This window comes from Entelurus aequoreus, linkage group LG05 (assembly GCF_033978785.1).
Source record: "Entelurus aequoreus isolate RoL-2023_Sb linkage group LG05, RoL_Eaeq_v1.1, whole genome shotgun sequence".
Classification (NCBI taxonomy): domain Eukaryota; kingdom Metazoa; phylum Chordata; class Actinopteri; order Syngnathiformes; family Syngnathidae; genus Entelurus; species Entelurus aequoreus.
Genome location: NC_084735.1, coordinates 81,201,355 through 81,218,626, shown reverse-complemented (window position 1 = coordinate 81,218,626; position 17,272 = coordinate 81,201,355). Strand labels below are relative to the sequence as shown.

Below are 17,272 nucleotides of genomic sequence, written 5' to 3'. Positions count from 1 at the left end.
TATAACATTACAGGGTATGTGTACTAGGGATGTAACGATATGAAAATTCCATACGGTATCATGGCTCGTGACCCAAATTATCATGGTTATCATTAGCACGCTAGCTTGCTTCTCCAGTGGATTAGTTTATCGAAATGCGTTTATCAATCACGTTTTTACGATCATTTTAAGTTAAAGCCCAACATAAGAACTTTTAGTTTTGGTTGATTTTGGCGGTGACATTGGACCAAAGCGGTAGTGTTTTGCCTGAATGAAGACCACATTTCCCATGAGGACCAGCGAAAAGGGTTAGCCACTCAGTATACCTTTCCACAGTAGGAACCTACATATTTTACTCAAACTTTGTATTTGCGGTTTGTTTCTTTATACAGTACTTTTGAGTTGGTCGCGTGGCTGGTCGTGTCAGTGTGGAACTGCGAACTAACAAGCTGGTGGCTATTTATTGCTACCACGCAAACAGAACCAAGGCAGCATTGGTCTTTGAGCTCACGCCAGCGGGTGAAAGCCGTGGCAATGTTGATACTTGACTGTCCTTCTTGTATCTCCTCGGACAAAACTTTTCGTTTCTTTGGTTGTTTTGCAGCTTCTGCCATGTTAGCAGTAATTGCACGTAGGTGTTCGCATCGACTTCCATCCTTTTGACGAATGGGAAAGGGGAAATGACGTATGCTGTAAAGCAAGTCAGCATATTTGTAGTTTTTTGCGTGGAAGGGTTCCTGCCACCCTCCTCAAAATGCTTAGTGCCATGGAAAGCGACACAGACCCCCTTAGGCCATGACAGAGATGTCTTTCAACCAGTCGATGTATCATCCAAAAAGTTATGAACATATTTTATGAAGGTTGAAAAGTTACCGTATTTTTCGGACTATAAGGCACACTTAAAATCCTTTCATTTTCTCAAAACTCGACATTGCGCCTTATAACCCAGTGTGCCTTATAACCCAGTGTGCCTTATAACCCGGTGCGCCTAACGTACGGATGGTGAAATGATAAGTTTGACCAGTAGATGGCAGTCACTCATAAGAGATACGTGTAGACTGCAATATGATGGCAGTCACACATAAGAGATACGTGTAGACTGCAATATGACTGAAGGGAACAACACAAACATGTTATATGTTCCATTGAAAATATAGAACATTACACACGGCACTCAAAAATCTATCAAAATGTTTTAGTATGACTTTGGTAAGCTATGAAGCCGCACCACTTGATGGATTGTACTGTGCTTCAATATACGAGTATTATTATGGTGTGTGTGTATAAGTTAAGACATTATCTGGCGTTTTGTTTCGCAATATTATGCAAAAGCAACTTTGCTTACCTTCTGGTACCTGCTGATCTGTATTTGGGATCTGCATAAGTCCTGAAAATTTGCACGAGTCCGCCTTTGTAGTCGATAAGCTTCTTCTTTTTCTCTATCTTCTTGTTATGGGACATTCATCCTCCGCTGTTGCCATTTCTGATATAAAGTAGTGTAAAGTTCTTACTTATATCTGTCAGTAAACTCGCCAAGAAAACGCTAAAACATACCGGTGTAGTGAGTTTACATTATTCACCCAAGGAACTTTAGTTATTAGAGAGTTCCGGTCGGACGGTTTTTCACTGGACACATTTCCATTTAAAAGTAGCAATATTTTACCACGGTTTATCATTAAACCGTTAATTGTTACGTGCCCTGTATCTAAATAAGTTAGCTAGCAGAAAATTGCTACCGTGCCCGCGTTATGTATGACATTAGCCTCAATGTAAACTGAAGAAAAAATGTGGAACAAACTATTTTTGTCAGGTATTCCTTTGAATTCTTGTCATTGTCTTTGTGGTATCACCACCGACTTTGCAAAACTACATACGGTACACACACAAAAAAAACATAAATACACAAACTGAGGTGTGATTAATGTCAGAATGATGACAGTTCTGGATTATTCGGACAGCAACTTGTTCCAAAGCCCAGCTGCTCTTCCTAGTTATGCGTAGCGATTTTGAGCTAGGTTTAAAAGCACATTATAACTCTTTTGAACCTTTTGAACGTCAGCGCGTCAGTCGTCCTAAACGACTGCCAAAACAAACCCTCAGGAGAGCACTCACAATAGTGGAGACAAAGGGACTGAGCAGAGTGGGTGGACGTGATACATTTATACCAGGTGACGACGTAACAGCCTAAAGGGTCTCATCAGGAACAAATTTCCTGAAAGCTGAAGTGCTACATTAGAAAAAAGGAAGAAAGCGGAGAACAGCCGGGATCACTCGAGCCTACTGTGCACCGATAGTGGCGGTGGACGTGGTATTGTACTCTGAAAGACGTTCATTTCCTGCGCCATAATTACAGCCAATAACGCCAGATGTATTATTGAAGGCAAAAATGATACGAGTTGATTCCTGATTGTATTGTTAATGTTGAGCTCATAATTGTAGCTGTGGATACTATGAACAAGGGCCCAATTAGAGCCTCTGATGCCAGCATGTAAAAGTAATACCTAAAGGCTGATGAATGCATTCTGTGGAGTCCTGTAATCTACAGAACAGAAGCTCATCAGTGTGGTGAAACTCTATTGATGTTTGGTCAGGATTCTTCTGCCTGGGGTGACTGTGTGATGTTATTTTCTGGCCGTTTTCTAGTGCTAGGCCACCATGTTTCTATCTCTTCTCATTTGGGGACGGCCTGCGGATGTTTGATTGTGCGGCAGACCCTCAAAGTTCACAGAGAATCTGTAATGTATTTGGAATTTCACGTATTTTCGATTAAATAGCCCAAAAAAGAAACCATGTTTTAAATTATGTAACATTTTAGCATTCCTTATTTCGTCGCAGCGGCCTGATTAATTAACAGATGCACTCGAATGACCACACCTGAAATTAGAGATGGGAATCTTTGGGCACCTCACAATTTGATTATAATTACGATTTAGGGGCTACGATATGACAAGAAATTGATTATTTGTGCAACTTTAATTATGACATTGTGTATTATTAGGGTTGCAAAATTCTGGGAATATTCAAAGTTGGAAACATTCCATGGGAATTAACGGGAATTAATGGGAATTGATGGGGAAATTAATGGAAATAAACATTGAATGCAACATGCTAGATCTTGCAGCATGATTATTAGTTAAAACAACCTCATTTTTTGCAAATTCAGTTGAATTTCAACCCTCCACTGTGCATTCCTCCATCACATGTGCACAGATAATTCCCAGCATGCTACACACTACAGCAGGGCTATTGAGGCCACACTAGTATTTGAGCCCAAGGACTTCATCCAGTCAGGTAAGTTTTGATGATATTACTGGGGTATATATATTTGATCTATGGTATTTAAGTTGAATAGAGGTGTAATTGCTTGTTACCGTATGACTGTAGACTACTCCAGCAGAATTCCAACCAAGCTAGCTAGCTGATCCTGTACTTTTTCTTTTTTGGGGCCAATATCTCTAGCTAGCTAGGTTTATGTACCACCACAGTCTCATAATGAACCGAAAATATTTCTCCGTTAGCTGTGATGCTAATTTTCTCTATGTTAAATCCCATTCATTTATGCTAACAACGTTAGCGATCCGATTTACCTTTTTTGTGATCTGTAAAGTTCAACTAGCAAATACTAAATCAAAACGTGTAGTTTCCTCTGCCTTCTGTTCTGCTAGCCATTCTGTTGTCATGCAAGAATGTAGGTTATAGTCTGATTTAACATGCTGATTGAGTGTTCATTTATTCATCTAGCCTATTTCTATTAATTTGTCCATCAGTATTAGTGTTTTACAAGAATAAATGAAAAAACCGAGGCTTGAGAAGCTTAACTAAATGCTTTCATTTTACATTTTGAATGGGACTTTTTTTTGGGGGGGGGGCATCATTTATTTTATTCAATCAACATTGATGTTTTTTTATGTTTGATGAAGTTCTGCTCACAAAAATAAATTTGTATTACAAATGCATGCATGTCTGCTTATTATGACCACAAAATGTTTATATTTATGTCTGTATATGAAGGTTAGTATAAATTACCCCAAATTTCCTGTTAATTTCCATTAATTCCCATATATTCCCATTAATTCCCATGGACGGTGTCCAACTTTGAATAATCAAAAAATGGTCAATATTTCTAAACTTCCAGAGCTTAACTTCCCATGGTAAATGTCCAGAAAGTTTCCGCAAATGTACCGGAAACCTTCCACCCCTTTGCAACCCTATATGTATTATGTTCAATTATCAAAAACATGGATAAAACGCTCCTGTCGTGGTGACTAGTACCTTGGCTACTTTGTCATTTTGGTAGTGTGCATAGTATAGACAATGTATACATACTGTATGGAACGTGAGAACTGTAGCTTCCTGCTAAGTGACAAAATAAATAAAAGTCCCGACTTTGTGAACAGACATCCTTGATTTAATGTCTTCCCTTATAAAACCACCGGACGTTCAGACACGTTGGTCCGAGTAACTATTGCCTTCCGGCGCTAAGACAAACGTCGTCTATCTACTCATTCATTTCTATGGCTGAAAGTGTTGATATTATTGTCTCTCCTGAATAACTTATGTAATTGCTAAGTCCCTATTCTTAGCTGGTTACTCCCTGCTGTAACATGGTCCCAGTTAAACGTCTGTTGAATTGTACCAAGCATTAATTTTTTTGTTGTTTCACTACCTTACATTCAAGGTAGCTAAGCGTCACGGTTAGCATGTTCGCAAGTCCTCCTTACTCCATGCGGTATGGATTTGATAAATTGTTATTAGTTACACTCACTGAACGATTAATCGAAGGAACGGAATATAAATCAAAACTAATTGACTTAATCAACTTAATCAAATAATCGTTGCAACTCTAATACCGTCAGAATCCCATACCGGCCATTATAAAAGCCAGTAAATCCAACACCCCTAAAAGTACAGTAGTTAAGTGTCTAGAACGAAAACTTTTTAAAAAACAGATAAAATAATCATTTTCTTTTTTTGATTGAGACCAAAAAAGTGACAAAAAAACCCTGTTAAATTTTGCTACACAATTTCTATCGTTTTTAGCAAATCAATAATTCGATGATGAGTCCTTGACGGCAGATTGGGTTGTGGACTTTCTCCAATAGATTATCATTGCGGTATTTAGTAGGGCTGTCCAAAATGAAGAGTTAAGCACCAGAAATTATCGCATTAATCATGGATATACGCAGAATAATCGGCAGTTTTTTTTTAATTTTACCTTAACTGTGGATGGTTACCTGAAAGTAGAGGTGTGAATATTTTGGCACCCAATGATTCGATCCAATTCTGATTCCTGGCGTGGCGATTGGATTCAGAATCGATTCACGATTCAACACGTTTCTCGATTCAAACCGATTCTCGTAATGTATTATTTGGAATAACATTTATAATGAAACTTTTTCAAAACAGGTTACAAGAGATGGCCTTCAAAATGTCTTTTTGAAAATAGATAATTTGTTTTAAATATATATATATATATATATATATATATATATATATATATATATATATATATATATATATATATATATATATATATATATGCAAGGTGTGTCCAAACGTTTGGCCTGTACTGTGTATATATATATATATATATATATATATATATATATATATATATATATATATATATATATACACACAGTACAGGCCAAACGTTTGGACACACCTTTCATTCCATGCATTTTCTTTATTTTCCTGACTATTTATATTGCAGATTGTCACTGAAGGCATCAAAACTATGAATGAACACATGTGGAGTTATGTACTTAATAAAAAAAGGTGAACCAACTGAAAACATGTTTTATATTCTAGTTTCTTCAAAATAGCCACCCTGTGCTCTGATTACTTTTTCGCACACTCTTGGCATCCTCTCGATGAGCTTCAAGAGGTAGTCACCTGAAATGGCTTTCACTTCACAGGTGTGCTTGAAGCTCATGGAGAGAATGCCAAGACTGTGCAAAGCAGTAATCAGAGCAAAAGGTGGCTATTTTGAAGAAACTAGATTATAAAACATGTTTTCAGTTATTTCACCTTTTTTTGTTAAGTACATAACTCCAAATGTGTTCATTCATAGTTTTGATGCCTTCGAGGAAAATCTACTATGTATATAGTCATGAAAATAAAGAAAACACATTGAATGGGAAGGTGTGTCCAAACTTTTGGCTTGTACTGTATGTGTAAATATAAATATATATAAGTTTTAGTTTTTTTAATACATTATTGAAAATGATGAATCGATTTAGTCGATATTGTTGTGCACCCCTATCTGAAAGATGGTAGGAGTTACACGGTCAATGCAATTGTCAGTGCAAAGAAGAGTGAGAAGACTCTGACTTCAAAATATTACAAAGTTTTGAGCAAATAAATGACGTGCGTTAAAGTAACACATTAAAACAAATATTCCTGTATTACATCCTGACAATAAACTTGCATTTGTGTCCAAAAAGAGTTTGAGCTTTGAGTATTGTTTTAGGTTGATTTCAATTATGTACCGTATTTTTCGGACCATAGGGCACACCGGATTATAAGGCACACGGCCGATGAGTGGGTCTATTCAGGTCTATTTTCATACAAAAGGCGCACCAGATTATAGGGCGCATTAAAGGGGTCATATTATTATTTATTTTTTCTAAATGTAAAACACTTCCTTGCGGTCTACATAACATGTAATGGTGGTTCTTTGGTCAAAATGTTGCATCGATGATGTTTTACAGATCATCTTCAAGCCGCTTTCTGACAGTCGCTTCAGAATGCACCGTATTGCGGGCGGTCTTATTTACGTGGCTCACCTTCGGCAGCGTCTTTTCTCCGTCATCTTTGTTGTAGCGGTGTAGCGTGCAAGAACGGGGGTGGAAGAAGTGTCAAAAGATGGAGCTAACTGTTTTAATGACATTCAGACTTTACTTCAATCAATAACGGAGCAGCATCTCCTCATTTGTGGCTCACTAGTGCAATAACAACGCCGGAAATGTGTCCCATGAAGAAGCTAATCGACTACGGTGTCGTCATGGACTACAAAGGCGGACGTGCGCAAATTTTCAGGACTTATGCAGATCCCAAATACAGATCAGCAGGTACCAGAAGGTAAGCAAAGTTGCTTTTGCATAAACGCCAGATAGTGTCTTACCTTATACACACTCACCATAATAATACTCATATGTTGAATACAGTACAATCCATCAAGCGGTGCTAAAACATTTTGATAGATTTTTGAGCGCCGTGTGTAATGTTCTATATTTTCAATGGAACATCTAAAAGGTTGGTGTTGTTTATTTGAGTCATACTGCAGTCTACACGTATCTCTTATGTGTGACTGCCATCTACTGGTCACACTTATCATTTCACCATGTACCTAATTAAAATAGCTTCGAGGTCGGTAAGCACAACCAGAATTATTCCGTACATTAGGCGCACCGGGTTATAAGGCGCACTGTCGAGTTTTGAGAAAATGAAAGGATTTTAAGTGCGCCTTATAGAAATAAGTAGATAAGTAAATAACCTGTGATTAATCCTAATTTAAAAGTGTGATTAATCTAAATCATACTTGCCAACCCTCCCGTTTTTACCGGGAGACTCCCGGTATTCAGCGCCTCTCCCGATAACCTCACGGCAGAAATGTTCTCCCGACAAACTCCCGGTATTCAGCCGGAGCTGGAGGCCACGCTGCCATCCAGCTCAATGCGGACCTGAGTGGGGACAGCCTGTTCTCACGTCCGCTTTCCCACAATATAAACAGCTTGCCTGCCCAATGACGTCATAACTGTGGAATGATCGAGGGCGAGTTCTTGGTTTCTTATGTGGGTGTATTGTTAGGCAGTTTCATTAACGTCCTCCCAGCGCGGTAACAACACACAACAACAGCAGTCACGTTTAGTCTACCGTAAAGCAGTTCGTCTGCCGTAAACAGCAATGTTGTGACACTCTTAAACAGGACAATACTGCCATCTACTGGATAGCCTCCAGAACACTGAAATTCAAGTATTTATTTTATTTATATGTATAATAAAATAAATAAATATATATATATATATATATATATATATATATATATATATATATATATATATATATATATATATATATATATATATATATATATATATATATATAGCTAGAATTCACTGAAAGTCAAGTATTTCATACACATATATATATATATATATATATATATATATATATATATATATATATATATATATATATATGAAATACTTGAGTTGGTGAATTCTAGCTTAAATATATTCCCCTCTTAACCACGCCCCATGCTCCACCCCCGACCACGCCCCCCACCCCCCACCTCCCGGTATCGGAGGTCTCAAGGTTGGCAAGTATGATCTAAATTAAAAATGCCATCATTTGCACTAGTATTTATCAAAAATGTATGTAGTATTGTAGTCATGCCAACAGCCTTTTCAAAAGGAGATCAGATCTTCTTTCAATCTGTGGTAATACAACATACAGTTCAACATACAGTAACATATAGTTCAACCAGACGCCCACACCGTCCAATGTTTTTCCAAACGCCAGATTGCCATCCATGCCCGCCCCCCGCCATCCCCGCCACCTCGGGAGATTTGGAAGCGGAAGGTGCGCACTTGACATCCCATCAGCAGACGGCTCACTGACAAGTAGGCCATGAAGGCTTTTTCTCGCTTTGATTACACTAAGTGCACGGAGGCCAGATGCGACCCGACCCAGTCATCTGTTGGCTTGCCAACACGGCCGCGCGGAGGAGTGGGGGGAGGCGGGGGCAGTCGGGTCACTTGGGGTTCCTTCCCCCCCTGAGAAATAAAGGCATTGTTCTTCATTACACTTGGAGAGGCTGTGGAGGGCTGGAGACGGCGGAACAAGTCCATTTGCGCACCCGTTTTCCATCACGGGGAACTGCTACCAGTCCAGCTGACGGCCAGATTACACTGCAGACAATTTGCATGTCTGTTTTGCTAAAACAAAAATGGATTTCTGCAGATAGGACATGCACATGAATGAGGGGGTACTCGTCCAAGAAAGGGTTTGGCAGAAGTTCTAAAACAGCAGCAGAAACAAACCTATCCTGATTTTATACGCCAAAATAATAGAATCATGACTATGGAACGGACAGTTCACTGAATTTGTCTTCATTTTCAAGGTTCTGAACGTTCCATGCCAGTCCTGCCAACTGGCACACTTCCTTTGTGGTTGTATTTGTTCTAACAACATCCAATGCATCAACGTCCCACTTATGACCCCACGTGCCGTGGGTTACCCGCGGCTCCACTCCCGAAATTAAAAACCACTCCTCCGAGGAGTGTTTTTAGATGCTGGCAAGTCCCATCTCAGCCAATCCTTCAAGACTCAGCCAACCAGATAACGACAGTGGGTATTACTCCCACTGGGCATTTTGCACAGCTCTTTAAAATTTAAACAGCCAAATACTTTATTAAACACTTCTTTTATCTCCAGTTCTCACCGCGGTTTGACCCCCTTAAGGTACGAATACTTGACAAACGCACATCATATTATCCACGGTAACAAAAAAAGTTCCTGTCTGATTGGGTTAATTAGTGCACAGAAGAGATTTAACTCGGGCTGGACAATGAATCCAATTTTAATTTCGATTTCAGCTTCTCACGATTATGAAAACATTATAATCGACAAAAAATCATTAACGTGCAACGTGCATTCAAATTCCGGAACTTGTGACGGTGAAACAGATGAGGCGCATGTCTACGAGAAGTTTGGGATGTCCCTATGGTTGATACTTTTTATTTGACACAGCGCTAATATGCCGGATCAATAATCACTAAACTCAATGAAAAACATAAGGAATATTTGATTTACGCGTTGACGTAACCGTGGACGGAGTCACATAATTGGCCAATTAAACGGAATTCGCTGTTAAACGCAAAATATCAGGAAAATTGCAGTGAAATGTTGTCATTGTGAGGAGAAGAAACGTTGTTGTGTTCTGTACCGCTCATTTATCCCCGACATACAGCTGATCTAAACAATGTCGAGACGGTCACTTGAAACGGCGACTAAACTACGAAGCTAAAGCTAACAAGAACCATCCATACACCCCTGATGTTACCATTTAGTGGTCAATTGTACGGAATATGTACTTCACTGTGCAACCTACTAATAAAAGTCTCAATCAATCAATCAAAACACATAGAATCATCATACTGCTGTGATTATATGCATCAAGTGTTCATTCAAGGCTAAGGCAAAATATCGAGATATATATCATGTATCGCAATATGGCCTTAAAATATCGCAATATTAAAAAAAGGCTATATCGCCCAGCCCTAGTTCAATGACGCCATTTCTGTTTGTCATGTATAATTTTGTCTATTTTGTGTTTATCCTTGAATAAACAGGTCAGTTTCTTGTTACCAACCATTGTGTATTATTCAAACTCCTCTAATTCAGCTGGCTAGTTGTAATCAAGAGTACTAAAACCCTTTTCAACATGAATCTGACAACTAAGTAGGCTAAATAACTTTAAACTTTAATACATGCTCGGATAGACCAGTATCGGTCAGTATCGGTATCGGTCAGTATCGGTATCGGATCGGAAGTGCAAAAAGAATATCGGATCGGATCGGAAGTGCAAAAACCTGGATCGGGACATCCCTAATGTACAGTACATACACAGTTAGCTGCTAGCCACCCCTGTCAACCGGGTGGACCAAAAAGAAATACAGAATCAGCCAGCTGGAATCAGCTTTTGTAATCGGCATTGGTCGATCTTTGGCACATCAATCAGTGCATCCCTCGTAACGACATTTAACTAGGTTAAACATTTTCTAACAAAGTTTACCAAGTAATCAGAACATCACATTCCTATTCAAAATAAAACTGAAAACCGCATAATTTGTTGTTTAATGGCTACTTTAGGTACCCATTTTTGACTTGTTTTATTGGTATGAGATGTTTCCCTGCACTTAGCCGTAGATCCGAACCAGCTCAGAATAATGACTTCCTAAAATGAGCGGGTAATGAAGTTACTTGTAAGTATTGGACGCAATGTAAAACGACATGTTTATACTGTATGTTTTATATTGAAATCATTTGTAGTTAAATGGCTAATTAAGCTACCCAAAGTACATTAAACTTCTTCCAGAGAACATACCTGTATGACTTCAGCAAAACACGTTCAAAATCCGGTGTTGTTGATTTGACACCTATTAAAAAAACCTTGTTTGTGGCAATAGGAGAAACCGGCTAAAAAATTTTACAAAATCTTTTTGTGAAGGTACTAGGGTTGTTCGGTATACCGGTATTAGTATAGTACCGCGATACTAATGAATCATATTACTATATTACTATACCGCCTCTAAAAAGTACCGGTCTGTCAAAATGTAAACAAACGCCATTGGTGGATCTACACCTGACATCCACTGTAATGATACCAAATACAGTATGATTACATCAATATTTTTTGGCATCACAACATCTTCTTTCATTTTTTTTTAAATGTATATTATGTTCATAAACTCAGGAAATGTGTCCCTTGGCTCTTGAGGACTTTGAATATGACCAATGTATGATCCTGTAACTACTTGGTATCGGATTGATACCCAAATTTGTGGTATCGTCCAAAACTAATGTAAAGTATCAAACAACAGAAGAGTAAGTGATTATTACATTTTAACAGAAGTGTAGATAGAACATGTTAAAAGAGAAAGTAAGCAGATATAACAAGTAGATTAATAATTCATTTTCTACCACTTGTCCTTAATAATTTTGACACAATAATAGAATGATAAATGACACAATATGCTACTGCATATGTCTGCAGCTAAATAAGGAGCCTTTTTTTGCTTACTTACTAATAAAAGACAACTTGCCTTGTATGTTCACTATTTTATTTAAGGACAAACTTGCATTAAGAAACATATGATGTCACGTACCGTAAGCTTTTTTTGTTAAAATAAAGCCAATAATGCTATTTTTTGTGGTCCCCTTTATTTAGAAAAGTACTGAAAAGTATTGAAATATTTTTGGTACCGGTACCAAAATATTGGTATCAGGACAACACTAGAAGGTACAATATTTTACCTCAGAATATCGTAAAGTTAAAGTAAAAATAGTCCTTCAGTGACTTTATGAGATTGTCAGAGAGTCTCGATAAGCAGTACAACTTATGTAACGGGCTAACAACAAAGAAAAAGGATCCAAGTTCTGCAAAGAACTTTGCAGTATAAACTTTGGGCAAATTTTCGCACAGTCATGTAGATGATTCACAGGGAAAATGTTCATCAAATTGTTAAAATGTGAGTCGGTCGCAAAAGTCGTAGTTTACGACAAATGTTGAACAAGGCTGTTCCGAATAGTTTGTACAATTTTGATCAGAACCAATGCTTGTATTTTACAAAGATGAATTCTGAAAAATTCAGCAAAATGCTGCAAAAGTACTTAAATTAAACTCCTGGATCAGTCCCAAAACTTAATGGGCTCTTCCTTGGCTTGTGCACCACCACTGCACAAAGTTAGGAGTCCTTGGCAGCGGTAACAAACACACAAACGATTGAATCCAATCCAGAGGATGTTATCTGACAAGCAAGTTTGTATTGGCTCCGGTGCCAAAAATCAAACGTTTTTAAAACACTCCATTATTTGCGGTGATGGAAAAAAACCCTGCAATGCTTAAACACAAAGCCAGTCCACAGTCAGCAGCACCAGGGGGTAAATAATTAATACGCTTTGTGCAAACTTGCAATAAAAAGGTAAATCAGCACTCGCCGTAGTCCAAAAATAAAAACATGGACGTGTTTAGCTTTGCGCTTTGTGCTTGTTTAACCCGACAAAACACGATGACCGGGGCCCAGCGTTTTAACGGATATATATGTATTAAAAAAACAACAACAACGTGATGGATTAAGCTGCTTGGATAATCCACAGTCACAAACGTCTGCCATCCTCCACCCTTAAGATGCACAGTCAGCATAAATAGGCTTTGTAAAAAAAAAAAAAAAAAGGGGAGGTGCAGCGCCAAGTTTTTTACAAGCATGGAAGAACTGACTTGACACAAAGTAAGCCGGACTGGGTGACAAGACGGGTGCGCGACAAAGCCACAGTTTACCAGTCGCCGGGTTGTGTAAGCTGTGTGTTGCCAGTGTGTGAGCATGGTTGGTGACGGCGGAGGAGAGGGGATCGGTGTTGGTGCGTCGCCTGCTGTTATTCCATCACATCTCCATGGCAATGCGCAAAGACGAACAACCCTGGAGCAAGCGGGCGAGGCGCAAAAAACAAAATGCAATATGCACTTAACACAGAAAGTCTTGTTGCAGCTGCATCCACAGCTTTTGGAGTCATCTGATGCCATTCATGAACACCTTTAGGAATCCACCTAGGAGCACCTGTCATGGTATTCAAATGCATATTCACACACTCTCACATATCACCTCCAATTTGGGTAAGTTGATGCAGACAATTGATTTTAAGTAGAGACACTTTTGATCACTCTTAATAGTAGGAAGCCCTGTGCTTACTTAAATCAGAGGAGTTCTGCATTGCTGCAAAACGATACTTGAACAAACCACTGGTTCTTTGGCTATGATGGACCTGAACCAAGCAGGTAAAAAAAAAAAGCATGCAACACAGTTAATAGAAAGTCATGTTGCAGCTGCAGCATGGCTAAAAAGGAACACTGATGCCCCCCATAGCCCTGCTGCATAGCCACAATCTAATACCCATCATGAACATCCTTAGGAGTCCGCCCACATTTACACCCACCCCTTTACCAGGGCGCCCACAAGCATCTGTCACCACACTCCACGGCATGTTGCCATACTCTCACACATCGCCTCCAATTCGGCGAAGTTAATAATCCAGTTGATATGAAAAATGCCCCCATATGATGAGAGCTTCATTCTGGGAGTAGTAGTGTTTGCTGAATAGTGGACTGGGGAACAAAAATTATGCATTGCTAGTTCTTTTTTCTATATTGGATCTGAACCAAGCATGCAAGAATACATGCAGGCATGTTGCACCAGAATAAAAAATAAATTAATTAACTAATTTAAAAAAAATATATCTGTATAAAACTCTGATGCCCCCTAAGCATGCCATAATACATGCAGGCATGTTGCACCAGAATAAAAAATAAATAAAACACTGATGCCCCCTTAAGTATGCAATAATACATGCAGGCATGTTGCACCAGAATAAAAAAATTAATGAATAAATACATTAAAAAAAAAAGATATACTGTATATATATTAAACTCTGATGCCCCCCATAGCCTGCTGCAGAGCCACAAGCCCATGCCAGTCATGAACACCGCTAGGAATCCACGCACATTCAGATCCACCCCTTTCCCAGGGAGCACACAAGCATCGATCACGGCGTTCAACGACACGATCCCCCTTCCTGACACATCGCCTCCAATTCGGCATACATCCAGAACACACAAAAACCCTCGTTCGGTTTGAATTTTAACTTTTAAAACGCATATGCACACGTTCTGCCCATACTCTCCAAGCGGGTGCCCGTCGGAGCGACGAGAGGAATATGAGCTATAAAAAGAAGCTAAATGGCAAATAGAGAGTTGAGAATATATGATGGAAAGAATACGCAGCTCTATGTGCGTGTTTGTTTAAGTATGAAAGCATAAACGATTCACTTTTTTCCAAATTCAAAGAGGAGGAAGCCTCGTACTTAAATCGCGGCTGTTCTGATTGGGAGTTCTGCATTGCAAAGCTCGCTTGAACGCACCGCTGCTTCTTTTCCCCTTCTAAGATGGATCTGCACCACACCGAGCAAAGTGCTTTAAAGAGTTCCCAGCCCAGCGATTAATCACAGCGACGTGTCCAAAGTGTCCGAATCAACACAGAAATCTCCATAAAATAGTCACACAAAAAAAACAAGCATGATCCAACTTTAAGGACATCCGCCAGCAGCTTCGGTCACGAATCCAACCCCGAAATGCCGCGAAACATTCAACAAAATACACACATTTGAGGACGGCGGGGGGAAGAAATAGTCCATAAAAGCTAGGCGGGGGTGATTAAAAAGCACATACCTTGTCGAAGAGCCGCCGGAAAGACGAATAAAAAGAGAATAGTCGCCAGAGAGCTGCAGCCTGCGTTCGCCATGTTGGACACCTGCTTCAGTATGATGGCACCTACTGTGGAGATGTCCTTCTCGCCTCCTCGCCTCCTTCACTGCCTCCTTCGTCCTCCTTCCTCTCTCCTTCCCAAAGCAACACCCCGCTGATAATATCTTCCTTCACTCAAGGTTCTTCTTTCAGGCTTGTTTGAGGGGTTATTGTTGACAACTTGTGTCCGTTAATGGTAAAGGTGTCCAAAGTGTGGCTTCGGGGGCCAATTTCGGACCACTATTTATTTTTGGGGGGGGGCTCTAAAAATTTTTGAAAATGACAGTAATTCATTATGATAAAAAAAAACACCTACTAGATTTTACAATAATAACCATTTGCGTCATCATTAAATGTTTAAAAAACAATATTGTACAACACAAATACAACGTTGAAACAACATGCTTTTTGACGACGTGTAATCAATGTTGGGTTCTGACATCGATTTGACCATTGAATTTTGGTCATTTCCCGACCAATATTCTACAACACAAACATGGCGTTGAAACAACATGCTTTTTGACAACTTTTAATCAATGCTGGGTTCTGACGTTGATTTGACCATTGAATTTTGGTCCTTTTCCAACCAATATTCTACAACACAAATAGAACATTGAAACAACATGTTTTTTGACAATTTTTAATCAATGTTGGGTTCTGACGTTGATTTGACCATTGAATTTTGGTCATTTTCCAACCAATATTCTACAAACACAAATACAACTTCGAAACAACATGCTTTTTGACGACGTGTAATCAATGTTGGGTTCTGACATCGATTTGACCATTGAATTTTGGTCATTTCCCAACCAATATTCTACAACACAAACATGGCGTTGAAACAACATGCTTTTTGACAATTTTTAATCAATGCTGGGTTCTGACGTTGATTTGACCATTGAATTTTGGTCCTTTTCCAACCAATATTCTACAACACAAATAGAACATTGAAACAACATGTTTTTTGACAATTTTTAATCAATGTTGGGTTCTGACGTTGATTTGACCATTGAATTTTGGTCATTTTCCAACCAATATTCTACAAACACAAATACAACTTCGAAACAACATGCTTTTTGATGACGTGTAATCAATGTTGGTTTCTGACGTTGATTTGACCATTGAATTTTGTTCATTTGCCAACCAATACTCTAGAACACAAATACAACATTGAAACAACATGCTTTTTGACAACTTTTAATTAGGGATGTCCGATAATGGCTTTTTGCCGATATCCGATATGCCGATATTGTCCAACTCTTTAATTACCGATACCGATATCAACCGATACCGATATCAACCGATATAAACAGTCGTGGAATTAACACATTATTATGCCTAATTTGGACAACCAGGTATGGTGAAGATAAGGTACTTTTTAAAAAAATGAATAAAATAAAATAGGATAAATAAATTAAAAACATTTTCTTGAATAAAAAAGAAAGTAAAACAATATAAAAACAGTTACATAGAAACTAGTAATTAATGAAAATTTGTAAAATTAACTGTTAAAGGTTAGTATTATTAGTGGACCAGCAGCACGCAGAATCATGTGTGCTTACGGACTGTATCCCTTGCAGACTGTATTGATATATATTGATATATAATGTAGGAACCAGAATATTAATAACAGAAAGAAACAACCCTATTGTGTGAATGAGTGTAAATGAGGTGGGTTGGTGCACTAATTGTAAGTGTATCTTGTGTTTTTTATGTGGATTTAATAAAAAAAATTTAAAAAAAAAAATTAAAAAAAAACCCGATACAGATAATAAAAAAACCGATACCAATAATTTCCGATATTACATTTTAACGCATTTATCAGCCGATAATATCGGCAGACCGATATTATCGGACATCTCTACTTTTAATCAATGCTGGGTTCTGACGTTGCTTTGACCTTTGAATTTTGGGCATTCCCCAACCAATATTCTACGACACAAATACAACGTTGAAACAACATGCTTTTTGATGACGTGTAATCAATGTTGGGTTCTGAAGTTGATTTGACCATTGAATTTTGGTCATTTCCCAACCAATATTCTATAACACAAATACAACATTGAAACAACATCCTTTTTGACAACTTTTAATCAATTTTGGGTTCTGACGTTGATTTGACCATTGAATTTTGGTAATTTCCCAACCAATGGTCTACAACACAAATACAATGTCGAAACAACATACTTTTTGACAATTTTTAATCAATGC

General features: G+C 38.4%; 1 protein-coding gene across 4 annotated transcripts in view; it reads right to left on the bottom strand.

The window, feature by feature from the left end:
- Nucleotides 1-15,144, bottom strand: part of LOC133651096 (cell adhesion molecule 1-like) — a 1,249,207-nt gene extending 1,234,063 nt beyond the window's left edge. For all 4 annotated transcript variants that reach the window (XM_062049037.1, XM_062049038.1, XM_062049036.1 and 1 more), the window contains exon 1: nucleotides 14,987-15,144. In XM_062049037.1, the coding sequence (XP_061905021.1) occupies nucleotides 14,987-15,059 (73 nt within the window). In that variant the 5' untranslated portion in view covers nucleotides 15,060-15,144. The remainder of the gene's footprint in view (nucleotides 1-14,986) is intronic.
- Between the last annotated feature and the right edge of the window lie 2,128 nt (nucleotides 15,145-17,272).